The following is a 16,403-nucleotide window of genomic DNA, read 5'->3' as shown; positions in this document are numbered from 1 at the left end:
GATTTTTGGATTAACAGACGGCAACACTGTAAGTTATGGGAATTTAATCGTTTGCGTTTGTTAGTTCAAATATGGAATTTGTACTACAAGAACAAGGCGGAATGATTACAAATTATTATCAAATAAAGTAAGAATCACGTCCTTGGTTATTCATGCTGAGTACTTTGACAGGAGCTAGGACAGGTGTTGAAGTACAAGACTAAGTTGAATTAAATGCCGACGTTTCGTCCGTATATTCGAACTTTTTTAAGACTGTATATAATAAAGATACAAACATTCATCAGTACAATCCAATAAAATAATCAAAATAACAGCAAATAACAATGATAAATTGCATAAATACAAAATGATGCAATCCAGATGAATTATGGTATAAAACAAATATCAATCAATAAATAGATAAAAAGAAAAAAAAAGTCATAATCTACAATAATAATAATAAATACAATTAGGTAAAACTGTGGTACACAAACTCATTGTTTTTATATCGCGATTCCCGTGTTCCGGCATAAAAATCATTCATATGTTTTCATTGTTTTCATGTGATAACATTTGCTCTCGATTAATAAGTAAACAAGTTCCAATGGTAGTTACGATTTCAAAGTTTGAATTGAAAATTGAGAAAGTCTTGGCTTGGTTGCAATTTTTCTGACTATAAGTAGAAATAACAGCTTTTATGTCAGACAGAATGAACTTTGTAAGTTTGTGTACCACATTTTTACCTAATTTAATTATTATCTTTGTATATTATGTGTGTTATTGTCTATTCATTGATTGATATTTGTTTTATATAGATTGCATCATTTTGTATTTATGCAATTTATCATTGTATTTTGTATTTTTGTATCTTCCTTGTATACAGCCTGAAAAAATTTCGAATATACAGACGAAACGTAGGCATTCAGTTCAAGTTTGTTTTGTTCTTCACCACCTGTCCTAGCTCCTGTCCAAGTACTCAGCATTATTATCAAATCAAAAAACTTTCAAAAGTTTTGGCCGCACCTATCGTTTTTCAATTTGTTGAATGTAACATGAAAATTTTGTATGTGTAAAATCTCCACATCTTATCACTCCAATGAAAACAATAAACCAGCAAAAAATGTTTCTTGTTCGGAAGAATACAGGTGTATTAGAAGTTAATCACTTTTCAACTAACAACGAGAGTTATAATATTGAAAATATTCCTTGGAAAATGCCGGGATATTTTTGAGTTTGACCGGGCAAGAATAGTAGCACTACATCAAAAAGCTTTGTCGAATCACCAGATTGTTTGAATATTCCACGCACTAAAGTACGGCGCATTGTGACCTTTTTCCTGGAAACCGGTAGTGTTTCCCAGAGACCTGGTCGATCCAGAGTAACATCTGCAAGGGAAGACCATTTTATAGCAAATTTTACTCGAGTGAATCAAATGGTATCAGTAACAGCCTTTCGAAGTCATTTTTTGAGGACCCATAGAAAATTAATCCCAACCAGTTTCTTGAGGAGAGGGTTGCATTCCTCAAATTAAACGGCATGAAGACCTTCAAGAGTACCTCGGCTATCACTTGGACATAGAGCTATCCGTCGGCAATGGGCAGAACACCACCAAGACTGGCTTTTACCACAATGGCGCAACTTTATTTTTTCGGACAAGTCACGATTGGGTTCAAAAAGAGATAGTCGATGAGAAAGGGTTTGGAGAGGTCCAGGCAGATTAAAGCGACCCAATTTCGCCCTTGTGCCCTCCCAAGGCGGATCAATAATGTGCTTGGGTCGCCGTACCCCTTTTATTATCTTTGAACGAACAATGACTGGGTGTCATCTACGTAGAAAACATTATTGAAACAAACATTGTTCCTCTGCTCAACGAATTTGAGAATAATTCCATCTATCAGGATGATAATGCCCACCACACGGCACATGAAGGGTTCAAAACATTCTTCAAGAGAAGAATATCCAGAGAATGAACTGACCATCAAACTCACCAGAAATGAATCTAATTGAGCAACACTTAGGAAGAGCAATATCCAATCGGTAAAAACAACCCTCGACTTGTCAGGAATTGAGTTTAGTTCTTCAGGAAGAATGAATCGATTTCATTAATGACTTGATTTGTGGGATGCTTAGGCGTATTGTGCAGTTGATTGAAAGAAGAGATGGTATTACGTACCTACTATTGAATTTGGATTCAATTGAGGAATAACTATAATGGATTAAAAATAAATAATCGATAAGATTTGTTCCAATTTTTTCTATTTTGTCTCATCCTTCATGAAGCAAAGAGTAACAAACAAAGATTTTCTATCAGTTGAAATAGAGTAAAATATTTATCCCATTTCCAGAACGATAGATCGTTTATTTTTTGAGAAAACTAGAAGGCCAAGATTTTTGACGATGTGTGTATATTGAGTAATCATTTCATTCATTTCTGCAGATTCTTTTCTTGATATTATATTCCAAGAATCGTGTGAAATATTGTGATAATACCTCAACTGATTTTGTGATCTGTATTCATAAAAAATAATTATTTAAATCTTCGTGTCGATAGCGTCAAAAGAACTATTGAAAATTCAAGTAGAATAACCCAAAGACTATCTCATTATTCTATTTTGTATTGACGGTGTGATCAGATTCATAAAAATATACAATTCAAGCTTAATCGAGAAAAAATTAAGCGGAAAACACTGACGTGATGTCCTTAGCTTATATTCTCTCATTATCCATGCGTCAATTGCTCCCTTATCATCAAATTGCATTAGTATTCTATTATGTCGTCATCATAAACATGATAATTCCCGAAAACTAAGAAAAGTACTGACATGAAGCCAGCAGCTTTTGAGCGCTGATCAGTCAATCAAACACCATCACAAATAACAGAATACTAATTCATTTCGACGATTATCCAGAAAACGTTTAGAGCTTTCTCCAGAAGCACGATATTCCACGTTAAATAACCCGTGAAAGACAAAAATATTCCCGTACTGTTTTATTTATGATACCCGGAGAATAACTGTAAAAACATCATTAAACTTTCATAGAGGGATCGAAAAATGTTCCGGATACTCGAGGGATGGCTATGGGGTTTTCGGAATGTTGCAATCGTTAACGAAAAGTTCGTGAATAAAAAATGTCGCAAGAGGCAAGGTACTATAATATTGAAGTTGGAGAGGGCACCAACTTGTTTTTGGGGCATATGTTCCTCATGAAACTTCGCCATAAGTGCGGCAATTTTTCCTCTATCGTGTCGGACGGAAGAGCCTCACTCGGTTTCGAGTTTTTAAGTTTTCTTGGAATCATTTCGCATAATGGTGCTCGTTCTTTCTGATACCCTCGAATCTCCTCCAGAAGGAATAATGATCAAATTTATATTTCTCATTCTTTATGTCGGTTTTTTTGATTATCCAAACCAATGGCTCGATAATTTCGTCACAATGTCTGCATTTGTAGATTGGTTTGATGAAATTAATAGTATATTATTCAACAAGCGGTAATGTAGGTCATAACTCACGCAGATGAAGATTGTAATTCATCAAATGAGTTATGACCATAACCGCAAGTTGAATACTATACTTTATCTACGACTATAACAATAAATACTAAAGAACAATTACAGACTTAGAAGGAACAGAAAGTAAACATTTGTGCTCGATCCCGAATGCAAGAGGGATGGAAACTTAGTGTCGCAATCGAACTAGCTTCGGCTAGCTCGAATCCAGTACAGGGTACAGAGATAAAATTTTATTGAAAAACCTTAATTGTTACCTATATCAATGCTATACAAATTTTATGTTGTAATTGGTCATTTTGTTCATTGATAAAATAAAGTGTAAATTTTGAACCACCAGTAAAAATTTTGCCTCTTTAGTTTCTGTAATTGACCTTTAAGAAATTACGTAATTACGTAATTTCAAATTCTCTACATTAATCCCATTATTAATGTTGAGTGTGCTTCTTAGCAGGGAGTGGAAAATCCATAAAAATTAAAGACGATGCTTTATATTTAGTGCTGAGTTCACTAAAATATACCAAAAAACATTCCCTACTCAATTTTAAAACGTCAAAATTATCAAAGTGACATTCCCTCGAACATTCCTCCCCTCAATAACAATAATGGAATGTTTCCTTTCGGCTAATCGAATAGAAGCAGATAAATATAGAAGCACAGATCCATCCTTTCCGATTTTCATAGTGAGTTATAGTAGTGAGTTATTTTAACTCACGTTGTTTGTTAATATATACTATTAATTGCTCAAAAGTACTTGAATAATGAATATGTAAGATCCAGTTATTGTTCCCTGTAAATAATTGCGATGGTCAACCGGATGCTTGGAGACCTATTAGTTTCTTTTAGTGTCGAGGGCATGACAGTTTCAATTAATTTACAGGGAACGAATTGTTATTGTACATATAATGTAAAAAGGATGTGTAATTCTTCGAGGTGTCGAAGATATGTCATGAGTGGTAAATCTTGAAGAGATTTATTGGAGGGTTGAGAAAGTTCGAAGACAATACGGTCGTACCAGATGTGTCACATCTGTGTATCAGGTTCTAGTCCTTCGGGAATATTCGATTTCCAGGAATCCGCGAAGATCTTTGTGGGCGGTGCGGCAAAGCTCTTATTGGACTAGGGGATGGTACTTTCCCCTAAGGGTGTGGTCAAGCCGAAAGAAGGGAGGTCGATATTCCAGACAGGGCAGTTCGGAGTATACAGGGTGTTCCGGGTTATTTTGACATTCAAATCTCATTCCTGTGTGCGCAATTTGGAAGTACCACGACGAAAAATCTACTGAGGGTCACAATATTATATTTAAGGTTTGATGTTTTCTTCAAAGATAGAAATTTGATAATCTTCCTTTCAACCATTTTAGTCAAAATGAAAAGTTATTTGCATGAAATATTATATGAGCAGGGGCCAAATGGGAGGTCCTAGGAAAAAAGTCATATGGATTACATCTCCTAGAATCAAACGAGTATACAGAGTGAATCATCTAAAATCAGCTCACGATCCTGAATGTCCTTTTGGAAGGTTACCCAGTGAGGGATCTACCGGCATAGTGACGGCGTCCAAGGAGTGGAGCCCCTTCGGCGAGCAAAGCGAGTTTACTCAATTAACATCTTCAAACATATAAAGAAACCCAACAAAATATTTAAATTCGATACATCATGTCAAGGAATTTAAGATGATTGAGTACTACTTCCCAAAAAATCGTCAGGATAAAAAAAATCACTGTGTAATGTACAGTTCATACAGGCAAAAACCAATTCCTTCATTGAATAGAAAGAATTTGCTTTGTAATATTTAACCCATATAAAAATATCAATATTCATCATAGAGTTCAATAGTTTTGGAGCTTTCAGTATAAAAATGTGGGTTAGATTCGAAAGAATGATAGGACTATGTATTAAAAGGATTATGGAAACAACCCAGTACCTTAAAAACTTACATTTATTACGTTTTATTGGTCGGTTTAATAAGTTAAAATAATTATGTTATTATTATTTTTATTATATATTATCATTTTTGTAGTTGTTCTCGTCTTATATTCGTGTGTTCATAGGTATGTCACGTACAGGTCTGACCTTTAGTGACTTCTTCCTCAGTTTATTTATTATCTTTACAAATACTTTACATTATGGGAGATTATTTATTTATTTATAATGAATAAATTTATTATTATTATCACTATCTGATATATTCACACCCTGTAAAGCTTCAAGTCGAAGCACTCAAGTATATTGTTCCTGTTCATTTCCAATATCAGCTCGCCCACGTACGAACTAACATAGATTTCTCGGTGGGTAACTTCGAAATTTCCTATATAATTATCCGATGAATCTCCTTGTTTAACCGATCGATATCCAATCAATCACCGACACTGGAATTCAATTGCTGATTAGATGTAAATCATGGTCAATATATCGAAACATAACCTGCCGCTTTCAGGAACATTATCATCTGTTGGTTTGTAAACGTTTCAATCCGATACTTGCATATCAATATTGACAAATTAAACATGCTATCTACAACAGGTCTTCATGGATTAATTATGTCAGTGGACTGGAGATGATTCATTGATATGAGCGAATGTTGAGGCGGGAGGTTTTATTTGAACTGTTTCAAATGCTTCAAGCGTGAAATTCGAAAAATATTCTGCCAAAAAACCGGATTCAATCTGAATGTTTATTATTGTATTTTTGATTTTCATATAATTTCTCCAACAGTGAGTTTTTTTTTTTTGAGGTAGAGTTGGATATGGGATTATAGAGTTCCAATTGGGAAATGTAAGTAGTATACAGCGTGCCCAAAAAGTAACGTAACTCGTCAATAATAATTCTTGTACGGAGAATTATTTAGGAAAATCCTCGCACCCGTCGATTTTCAATTTCAAAAACAATTTATCCTGTCCTCTTTTGAATTTGATATTTCTCACCCCCTATGCCCAGCAATCCTCTACTTAGTTTTTTCAAATGGGAATATATGGATAGTGATACATCAAATGAAAAGTAATTTGATTACCTTCTGAACGGCGAATGAAAGGAAAATTAATTGCGCCAATGTTTTTTATTGAAAAATTAAAAAATAATCAATTGGGCATGGTTACTTGCATTTTGAAATCAATGAGTTTCTCATTCAAGGATGGAAAATAATTTTGATGTATCAAATGTTCGAATTGAGCACCGTTGATTGCTTGACAATGTGCTCAATGAATTAGTCAACGCATCAACAATATTCTTCCGACTTCTCTCTGAATTTTAAGTAGCAGGTCTTCCAAATTATCTGGCCGTTTTTGGTAAACAGTACTCTTCAAATGACCCTCAGAAAACAGTCGAGAGGGTTCAAATCTGGAGATCAGGGTGGTCATTCAACTGATCCTCTCTTACCAAAGAATTTCTCAGGAAATGTGTCATCAAGATAACTCCTCACTTCAATTCCATAATGCGGAGGCGCACCATCTTGTTGGAACCAAATATTTGGTACCAAAAAGGATCAGTTGAATAGCAACCCCGATCTCCAGATTGAACCCTCTCGACTATTTTCTATAGGGTCATTTAATATCGAGTAAATAATAACAAATCTGCACCGACATCGGGAGAGTTTTTTCAACCAAAACTGATTGTCCCAGCGAAGATTTTTCGATTCCTCTGGTACACTAGGATCACTGCAGGCCCCTTATATTGGGGAATCATTTCCCATAGATTTGAACAGATTGAACTCCATTGAAATAATGTTACAAAAATTCATAGAAAATATGACAACTTTTTGACAGATAATGTAACAGGCCAATCTACCATAGTAAAACAGATTTTTTGGTAAAATTCGATTTTAAAATTCAACATAGTTGCCATCGAGGGCGATACAGCGATTATAGCGATCTTCCAACTTTTAGATACCATTTTAGTAGTACGATTTGTCTTTTTTTCAAAAGAGGCCTCAGTTTCGGCGATTACTTCTTCATTGGCGCTAAATTCCTTTCCAACGAGCATTCTTTTGAGGTCTGAGAAAAGAAAAAGTCGCTGGGGGCTAGATCTGGCGAATACGGTGAATGCAGGTGCAATTCGAAGCCCAATTTATATAATTTTGCCATTGTCTTAATTGATTTTTGACACGGCGCATTGTCTACATGAAATAACAGCACTTTTTTTTTAAATGGGACCGTTTTTTAACGATTTCATCTTTTGAACGATCTCATAACGTTATATAATGATCGCTGTTGATGGTCTGGCTCTTTTGGAGGTAATCAGTGAATAATATATCGTGCTCTTCCCAGAATACTGGTGCCATAACATAACCAGCTGACTGTTGTTTTTCCTTGCTTTGAATTCGGTTTATCGTGTGCAGTCCACTCAGCTGACTGTCGATTGGACTCCGGAGTGAAATAAAAGCCATTTTTCATCCATTGCCACATATCGACGCGAAAATTCAGGTTTATTCTACTTAAACAACTTCAAACATTGCTCAGAATCATTAACACGTTGTTGCTTCTGATTGTTTGTTGCACCCATTTTGCACACAGCTTTCTCATGTATCAATATTAGTGAATGATATGATAAACCCGTTCAGATGATATCTTCACAATGTCTGCTATCTCGATCAACTTCACTTTACGGTAATTCAAAATTATTTTTTGATTTTTTCGTCGATGACAGCGTCCAAAGCGTTCGACGTCTTCGGTGCTCATTTCACTACGTTTAAACTTAGCATACTAATCAATGATGGTTGATTCTCCTTGCGCAGACCCCAGAAACTCTTCATCAAGCCAAGATTTTTCTTCAACTGTATTTTTTCTCTTCAAAAAGCAATTTTTATCAGCATATGGAATTCTTATATTTCCCATCTTTTTTCGAATAACAAGAGTAGCTACACTCACAACGTAATATCTCGCCAACTAATGGTCCGACTGCTGTCAAATTTTGACACGTATCGTTTGAAGGTTGGTACTAACTAAAAATCATATGGATTTAATACTAGCACCGTCATCTGTGTATCGGACCAGAGACTTTTCAATTGGCCTAATAATAATTAAAAGAAGAAATGAAATACCAAGCCGCACCTCCGTTCCTTTTATAATTTTTCGGAGTTTACAAATGAACTCAACTGACAAACTGAACTGAAACGGAAGCATAAATGATATGATGGTAAGGAAAGCTCTTCAAGTCAATGCTCCTCCAAAATTTTCGGAAACTCATTCCTATCGCCTTACCATCTTATCAAATCGAATATCTCTCACCGCAACCCTAGATTTCAACACTTGGTTATTAAACACGAATAATCGATACCATCCCCTAAACCGTTTCACCTCAGCACCCCGCAAACTTCCCATCTTCCCATAATACAAACTCGCGACCGCTGAATCCCGAACCGGGAAATTCTATCGGGATGTATTTCATCTCGTAAAAGCTCGAAATCCGAAATATTGTTTTTGCTCTTCGACCCAGTTATCCCCCAAGTCAGAGTCCGTATTTTATCTCTTGGCAATATAACAACTCCCAGGAACAGAGGCTCTTAATTTGGCCTCTCCGCTCTCTGCGTGCTCTACTATACGTTCATATATGCGTTTTCTTCCTTTTTTTTCTGTTCTAGCTTTTCTCCTCGCCCTTCATTTCCCATGAGAAATGTCGCTAAAGCCCCCTGCACGGGGGGATTTATCGATGCTGGAGTTTTTGCCGTATTTGGGTTGGAGAAATCACGGAGGGATAAATGACTTTTGATTGGTCGGTCATTGAGCTGCGGAGATGTAGTTTATCGTCTTCGATGGGCTTTGAGGGGGTGGATTTCAATTGTCTTAGTGCGTTATGGGGTGCTTTCTACGACTAGCACAGGCTGTAAAGCCTCTGCGATCAATGTTCATGATACAATAAAGGACATTATTATTATATAAGTGTTATATTTGTTTCTGCACGTTGATATGTCAAATTACTCTCTTAGGGATTAATTGAAGAAGAGGGATTTATACTTCCCATTACTTCATCGTATCTCACCACAACACTTCTGATATTAATGATACCATGAGGTCAAATTCAACATACCCAAAGGGTTTAGTGACAAAATGGTAGCCTTCGTTTTTTTTATTGATATTTTGGTGTGGCGTTATCAATTAATTTTTGTAATGCGCCCTTTCTTCGGAAACTGCGGGGTTTCATCATGGAACCACTGATGGAATCATCAGTATGGTAACTCAGTAGTCCCAACCTCCATAGCGATGCCGTTCTGCCATTAATGACGCAGAGTAAGGCGTCAAACTAAGAAAGATGCATCACGACAAAAATGAAAACCTCAAAAAATTATGAACCAGACATTTGCCTTGTTACCAGAAACATTGAGATTCATTCATAATGAAACGTGCGCTAGTTTCAATGAATTTTAATCGATTAGAATAGATTATTATTGGCGTCGATTGGCTAGAGCCCTTTTCTTCAGAACTGCCACCATTTTTTTAATCATAATTCTAAAGCCCTGATCAAGGTCTTTCTTAAGTGTTGGCAAGTTTGACAACATCTGCAGGAGCCTTGGCTATAGCATCGTGAGATCAAGAAATGTGTGTGGTCCTTAGACCTGCCAGAGAAGTTTGAAATTGTAATTCATCATTTACATGAAAATTTAAACTCGATCAGTTTGTTTTCAGTAGTGATATCCCTAGGACATTGATAATAGACAAGATTTTATGACAATCGAAAGCTCTTACCACAGATTACAGATAATACTGTGGCTCTTACTTGGTAAAATCCGAGAGCTGTTACCAAGATACGAGCCTCAGATTTTTTTTATGAAATTATGAGACATTTGTCAATGCCCAAGGGATATTCAGTGGAAAATTCTTCGACATTAAAATTTAACTAAACACTAGATTCGTTCCTGTTCTTTACTATAGATGATCTAATACCATTGTATCGTGGGAATCTTGGGCTGGTTCAAAAACTATATTGTTAAACGGGTCAATCATAATGTTAGAGTCGTTATAGTATTTTTTTGCAAGAGTCTGCACAAAACATTTCACATTGTCTTCTCCTTTGCTTATTTATATTCGGTCCCTTCTTTCCTTCTTATATTGACTGTCAAATCTTCTAGTATCAACGTCAATTCAACAAAGCTCCTATGTTCATTGAATTTATATTTTCGTTCGTAGCAAGATTCCTAAAATATTCCCCAAATATATTTGTTACTGTATTTCTGGAAGCGCATTTTTAGTTTTTCATACTTTAAACATACAAATTGCCAAAACGTGACGTTTGGAAATGTGTTTGCAATGAATTTATCAGTGTGACGTTGACATGATTGAGTAAATTTGTTTTATATGACATAAAATGACGAAATTTGCTTCGTTGTTAGAACTGTCCAGAAATTTTCGAGAATTTTGTTTTTCGATATTGTACTTGAAATTTTTAAGGGTATGGATATGCAATCATCATGAAATTTCGTGCGAGGTTTAAAATTATCATAATCTCATAAAATCCCATTTTGAAGTGTTCACTTTGTGACTTATACATATTTCATCAATGTTTTACCATATGACAATGGAACCCTATAATCAATCTTTAGTTTGATAATGGCGAATACGCCGAAACATGTAACCGGATAATTCAATATACAAAGTTCCAACAATAGAAGTGTTTATAGACTTTTCCTTCAATTTTTTTAAAATTATTTAGCAACCCTCAAATGCAAATGTTCATCCCGATCGAATTTGCAGTTTGAAATGAACAAAAAAAAAACAAAATTCGATATCCACGGAACCCCTAGTCGGATTTCGTCCATTGGCAAACTTATTTGTGAAATTCAAGATCCTAACCTACCCTTAAAAATTCAAGTCTCTAGTTCTTTCTGTTCGAAATTTATCGAGTATATGGACAGATAATCAACTTTGAGGACCAATGAGTCGAATTTCATTGTTCTCTGACTCAAAATTCGAAAATAACAAACATTATGACGAAATAATAGCCCGATAGGTTTCGAATACAATCGTTCAAAAATCGCAGGTGCTACAAATTAATCCAAATAGACACCGAAGCCTACAATCTATTACCTGCACCGCCGACCTTGATACGCCTCAACGCCGAAGAAGCAAAAAGCGCCCATTATGTACAAACCGATAAATCTTCTTTTTCCCCGACAAAGCCTGATTGACGCGCTTCCCTTAATGACGTAATCCCCCCGAATCCCGTCAAGCTACAAACGGAAAATCTTCCTATAGATTCTCAGGTTTTCCACGGAAGATTTACCGTTTTTCTTGACGACGATGCCGCCACCGACGCCTTGAGTGCGACTGCCCCAACGTCCCGACGGAGTTGGTCGGGATGTTTATTCAACTCGGAATAACATCCCTGATGGTCCCCGGGAACAATATCTGGGGGTTGCGCTTGTTTGTGGATGAATTTTGTCCGTCGACGGTTTTGCCGGACGTCTAGTTCATCCGGTTTGAGTGTATGTCTATAGGGAGTTCTTACCTTATTTTCAGCGAATCCTCCATGTTTCACCAGGCGGTGGTTTTCTTCATTGAATCTGCAAAAGAAAGTCAGGGATTTATTCTATTGATTCGGTTTTCATTGGTGGATGTTCAGTATATATAGGTATATTAGCGCAGCTAGGGCACCCAAAAATACCGACATTTGAGAGAAAGTTGGTCAATGGAAAGACTATTATGTTTCTAAAGGATTTTCGTTTATTTTTCATAACCCAGCTTCGATCGGCAACTTCAATATAAAAATAATTCTTGGAGTTTGCTTTTATTGCCATCAAGTAGTAGTTTCGTATTTGGACACTGTGTTACAAATAAATATCATTATTCCCTTGTATCAACCATCATGTCCTACAAAAACACTTCCTGCAATTATTCTACTCGCAAAAGGTTCTGAAGCAATAAAAATTATCTAGCTTCAAAATTTTCGACTTAGTAACAGATTTCTCAAATATCTTATCCTTACAAAATTACATGATTACATGAACAGATAACAAAATGAAAATATTGAAGGGCTTCCTCCTCATACAAACAAAATCTTCTCCATCATTTCTCTTCACTAACGGTTGACGGATTCATAATTATCTCTGAAAGCAAAAAAGGAACGAACTAAAAAGGAATTATAAATGTTAGTTTCCATTATATTGATTTGAAGTTAGCGACCCATTCTGAAGAAGAATCTGAAACTGAATGGATAGCTTGGAAACAACCATGAAAATCATAAATTGGACAAGTATTCACCAAGTGGTCAACGGTTTCTTTTACACCACATTCATATAGTGGGCTTTCGAGAGAATGCCATTTGAAGAGCCTTCTATTGCAACGACTATATCCAGTTCAAGTCGACTTTAAATACACCAAATTTTCTCAGCAAGATTGAAATCTAGAACTTTTCTTGAAGGATCAACGATTAGATGTTTGTTGAAGACATCCCAAGAACTCCATTCGAATGCCAAATTTCCTTGTTACTGTTCTTGTTCTCCTAGTATCTGGGAGATAAGATACAATTGGAAATATGTTCGAGTAGAATTGAAATTTTTCTCGAGATTGCTTGACTACAACCTGTCTACGAATATGAGGTGGAAGTATATGTGATAGCACTAGTAACCAAAGTGAAGGTGTAGATCTAATACTTTCACTGGAAATTCTCCAAGAAACGTCGAGCTGTATATCAATTTGAATCATTAAGCACTATTGAAACAAATTATTCTCTTCAAGAGATGGTGTGGCAGCTGGCAGTCTACATCGCAGTTACTTCTGCAGAACTGAGCATTAGATTTAAAAGATCGTCAAGAACAGGCATAAGGCCTAACATAAGAAGAAGAAGAGGAAACAGACAAAACAACAGTATTCAGCAGCAGAAAAAACCAAGGCCAAAGCTGCCGTACGAAGAGTGCTGGCATCAGCACCCCATGAAGAACCATGAAGGATATTTTCCTCGATTTCAATTTCAAACGTAAATTTTCCAAATGGACCTTGAAATTCAGAAAAGAATCAAGTTAAGCTCCAAAAAATTTACGAGTTCAACTACGATTCACGACGGAATTATTAAAAGGTACTTTCAATTTTCTATATTTTGTTGATTCATCAAATAGTCAATCAACACGTCGAAAGCTTCTTTTCCGCGACATTCTTGAATGTTGTTTTACATTCTCTTTTCAAACTCCAACACTAATCTGGCATCGTGTGCATGTCCCATCTTCCTTGGTAGCGGTCCTCCATAATTTTAATATCTATGTGAAATCTTTCCCCTCTCATGTCTCCTAAATTTTCTGGAAAACTGTCTAAGTGACTGTGTAAATAGTGTATTTTAATACTCATATTGCATATAGAAAATCTTCTACAACTGCAACAATTGATGTCCAAGCTTCTCGTTCAACTTGATTCATTGAATTTATGAAGGCAGGATCCTTAATAAAATGTCTTATTAGTGGGCCGTCAAATATTTCTGCTTTGAGCTTTTCTGTGCTCAACTGATGCATTTTTCCCCTATATATGCATAACATGACCCATTTGTATAAAAAGGCTTTACAAATTGCTTCATTTAGCCCAACTTTATATGAAAACGAGGAAGTATGATTTTTCTCTCACTCAGACTCTTACTTACGAGTTAGGAGATTAAAAGAATCAGTTCAGGTACCTGATAGGCAATGGTTCCACTATTTATAAATTTACCTGGAATTTACTCAATTACAGACTGACAATAAAACCATTATACCTTCATCAATGAATATATAATAATTTTAGAATTTCTCCAAATTGGTGTTTGAGTTGATATATCAAAAAAGTAGAGCTTTTAGAGAAAATTGAATGAACAGATTTAGCATCCCAAATATATAGAAATCAGCTCTGAAATCCCAGGCACCATAAAAAAAACAATTTTTTTGTTGCCTTGTGATTCAAATGAAATAGGAAACTTCTGCTTCATTTGGATTAGGGCTTGAGCGCTTGCAAGAAAATAATTTTCCATAATTTTTAGACGTTCATTTGAAGTATTTTCAATAAAATCTGTATGATGCAACAAAAGATCGGCATAGATAAATTTCCCTGATAAGCTAACAGGGATGTCACACAAGTATAAATTGAAAATTATGGCAGACAAAACCGAGTTGGGAGACAATTGCAATTGGAGTACCAAACCACAGAAACTACTAACGTTGACCTTCAACAAAAGGCACATAGATTCACCCCTAAATCACCCTGACCACCCTTAATTTTCCGAGTGCCGTCCTGCCTCGTCGACCCTCACCAACGCGCCAACCAAGCCACTGTCATTTTCATTTCGCCTCTCTCCATAATTCCGGTAAATTATGCCAGAGCGCCATCAAAACCTTCCAACTAGACAGTTATTCCACCTACCAACCCTTCTGCTAATTCGGACCACGTCGAAACGACAGCGTTTTCCGGTTTTCCAGACTTTATAGATATGGATTTCCATTTTCCCTCTTCAACGTTTCACTTTCGAATCAATGCGGAAGGCTAAGCTGCATGAAATTGCTGCCAGCTTTGGAATGATACCCTGTAACCGTTCGTGGTCTTGATATTTCATCCCCCTTCGTTGAATGGGGCTTTGGACGTTATCAGAGGTCGAAATCCCTTCTCACAACATATTTTTCCCGAGATTTCAGTGTATTCTACGAGTTATGGATAGGAACGTTTAGGGTTTTTCAGATGATGGGATTCATCACGAGGCGTGAAGATATTTTTTAGCAGTTAAATGTATCTTTCGACTTTTTTCAACTCGAAATTTCCTGAAGCTTCTTTTGGAAATGGCAATAATATAAATATCTCCTTTATGTTCAAACCGATTCATCACGCTGAGAAATATAAAGTGTATAAAGAAGGTAATACACAAAATATTGTCACCAGTATGCTTGGAAATTTAAAGTTCCTTAAACCTTCGAGGGCTTGATCTTTCCAATTGATCTACAACGGAACCAATTTCTGTTATAGATTTCAGAGATTTATTGAGGGTTGAGAAAGCTCAAAAACGACATGATGCGTATCACATGTCTTCCTTGAAACAACCACGTGCGAGACACCCTTGGATCGAGAATATTCCATAGCGAAAAACCACCTGAATTTCTAGGAACTACGATGTTAAGAGTAAGCGATTTGATTCAAAAGCCAGCTTTCAGAGTCAGAGTTGAGATGAAGTCCAGAGTTGTTCAAGGCTTATAGTCAGACGGGTCTAGAAAAAATCAATCACGAATTGAGACAAGATGTTATTTGTCGACGGTTTTGTTATATTGACAATTAAAAAATGAAGAAGAAAATCAGTAGTGTGTTGAGACAGTTATATCTTTCGAACTTCTATGAAGAGAGTATTTTTAGTGACGAGTATTGAATTCAAGGTTCAGAAAACATGTGATATGATGAACGACTGGTAAAATGAGCCTTCTGTATGAGTATTATACATTATTTTCCCTAATTCATTGAATTTTTATTCAAATCAATGAAATATTTCCATAAATATCGTTTCTCTATTTCAGTATCGTGATAAATAAATAAATAAATAAATAATAAGTTCATTCGTTCGAAAACTAAAAATAAACTTGAAAAATACTGTGGAGTTATTCAATGACAACTGTGTACAGATATTTGAAATCAAAATTAAATTCACTCAAAAACTAAACCAAAATGAACAATTTCACCATATTCCTCTCCAATTTCCATTCAAATCATCTTTTTTTTCTGTCATCATCGGTATTTTCTTTCTCTCATTATCGGGTGTGTATCGTCTTCATCGGTGGTAGGTACATGTTTGGGAATTTATAAAGAATCCTATTTCAGCCTGTGATTTCTGCATTTGGGTGATTCCTGTCTAGATTTGACCAGTTAAATCTCAACTAGAATTGATCATTCTATGGAACATGTATCGATACTCTGTTATAAGCCATGCTTTTATTTCTTTTTTGAATCTGTTCACGCTTCTCAGTTCCCTGATTTTCTGCGGTACAATTGGGT

The 16,403-nt window shown here is 35.8% G+C and overlaps 1 protein-coding gene across 1 annotated transcript in view; it reads right to left on the bottom strand.

Annotated features, from left to right (window-relative positions):
• The window catches only part of LOC123683290, a 242,887-nt gene extending 230,905 nt beyond the window's left edge, over positions 1-11,982 (bottom strand). Inside the window, exon 1 of the mRNA XM_045622226.1 lies at positions 11,926-11,982. Coding sequence (XP_045478182.1) covers positions 11,926-11,948 — 23 coding nt within the window. The 5' untranslated portion in view covers positions 11,949-11,982. The remainder of the gene's footprint in view (positions 1-11,925) is intronic.
• Between the last annotated feature and the right edge of the window lie 4,421 nt (positions 11,983-16,403).

The sequence above is a fragment of the Harmonia axyridis genome, chromosome 6, assembly GCF_914767665.1.
Source record: "Harmonia axyridis chromosome 6, icHarAxyr1.1, whole genome shotgun sequence".
In the NCBI taxonomy this organism is placed as follows: domain Eukaryota; kingdom Metazoa; phylum Arthropoda; class Insecta; order Coleoptera; family Coccinellidae; genus Harmonia; species Harmonia axyridis.
This window is presented reverse-complemented; position numbering and strand designations above follow the sequence as displayed.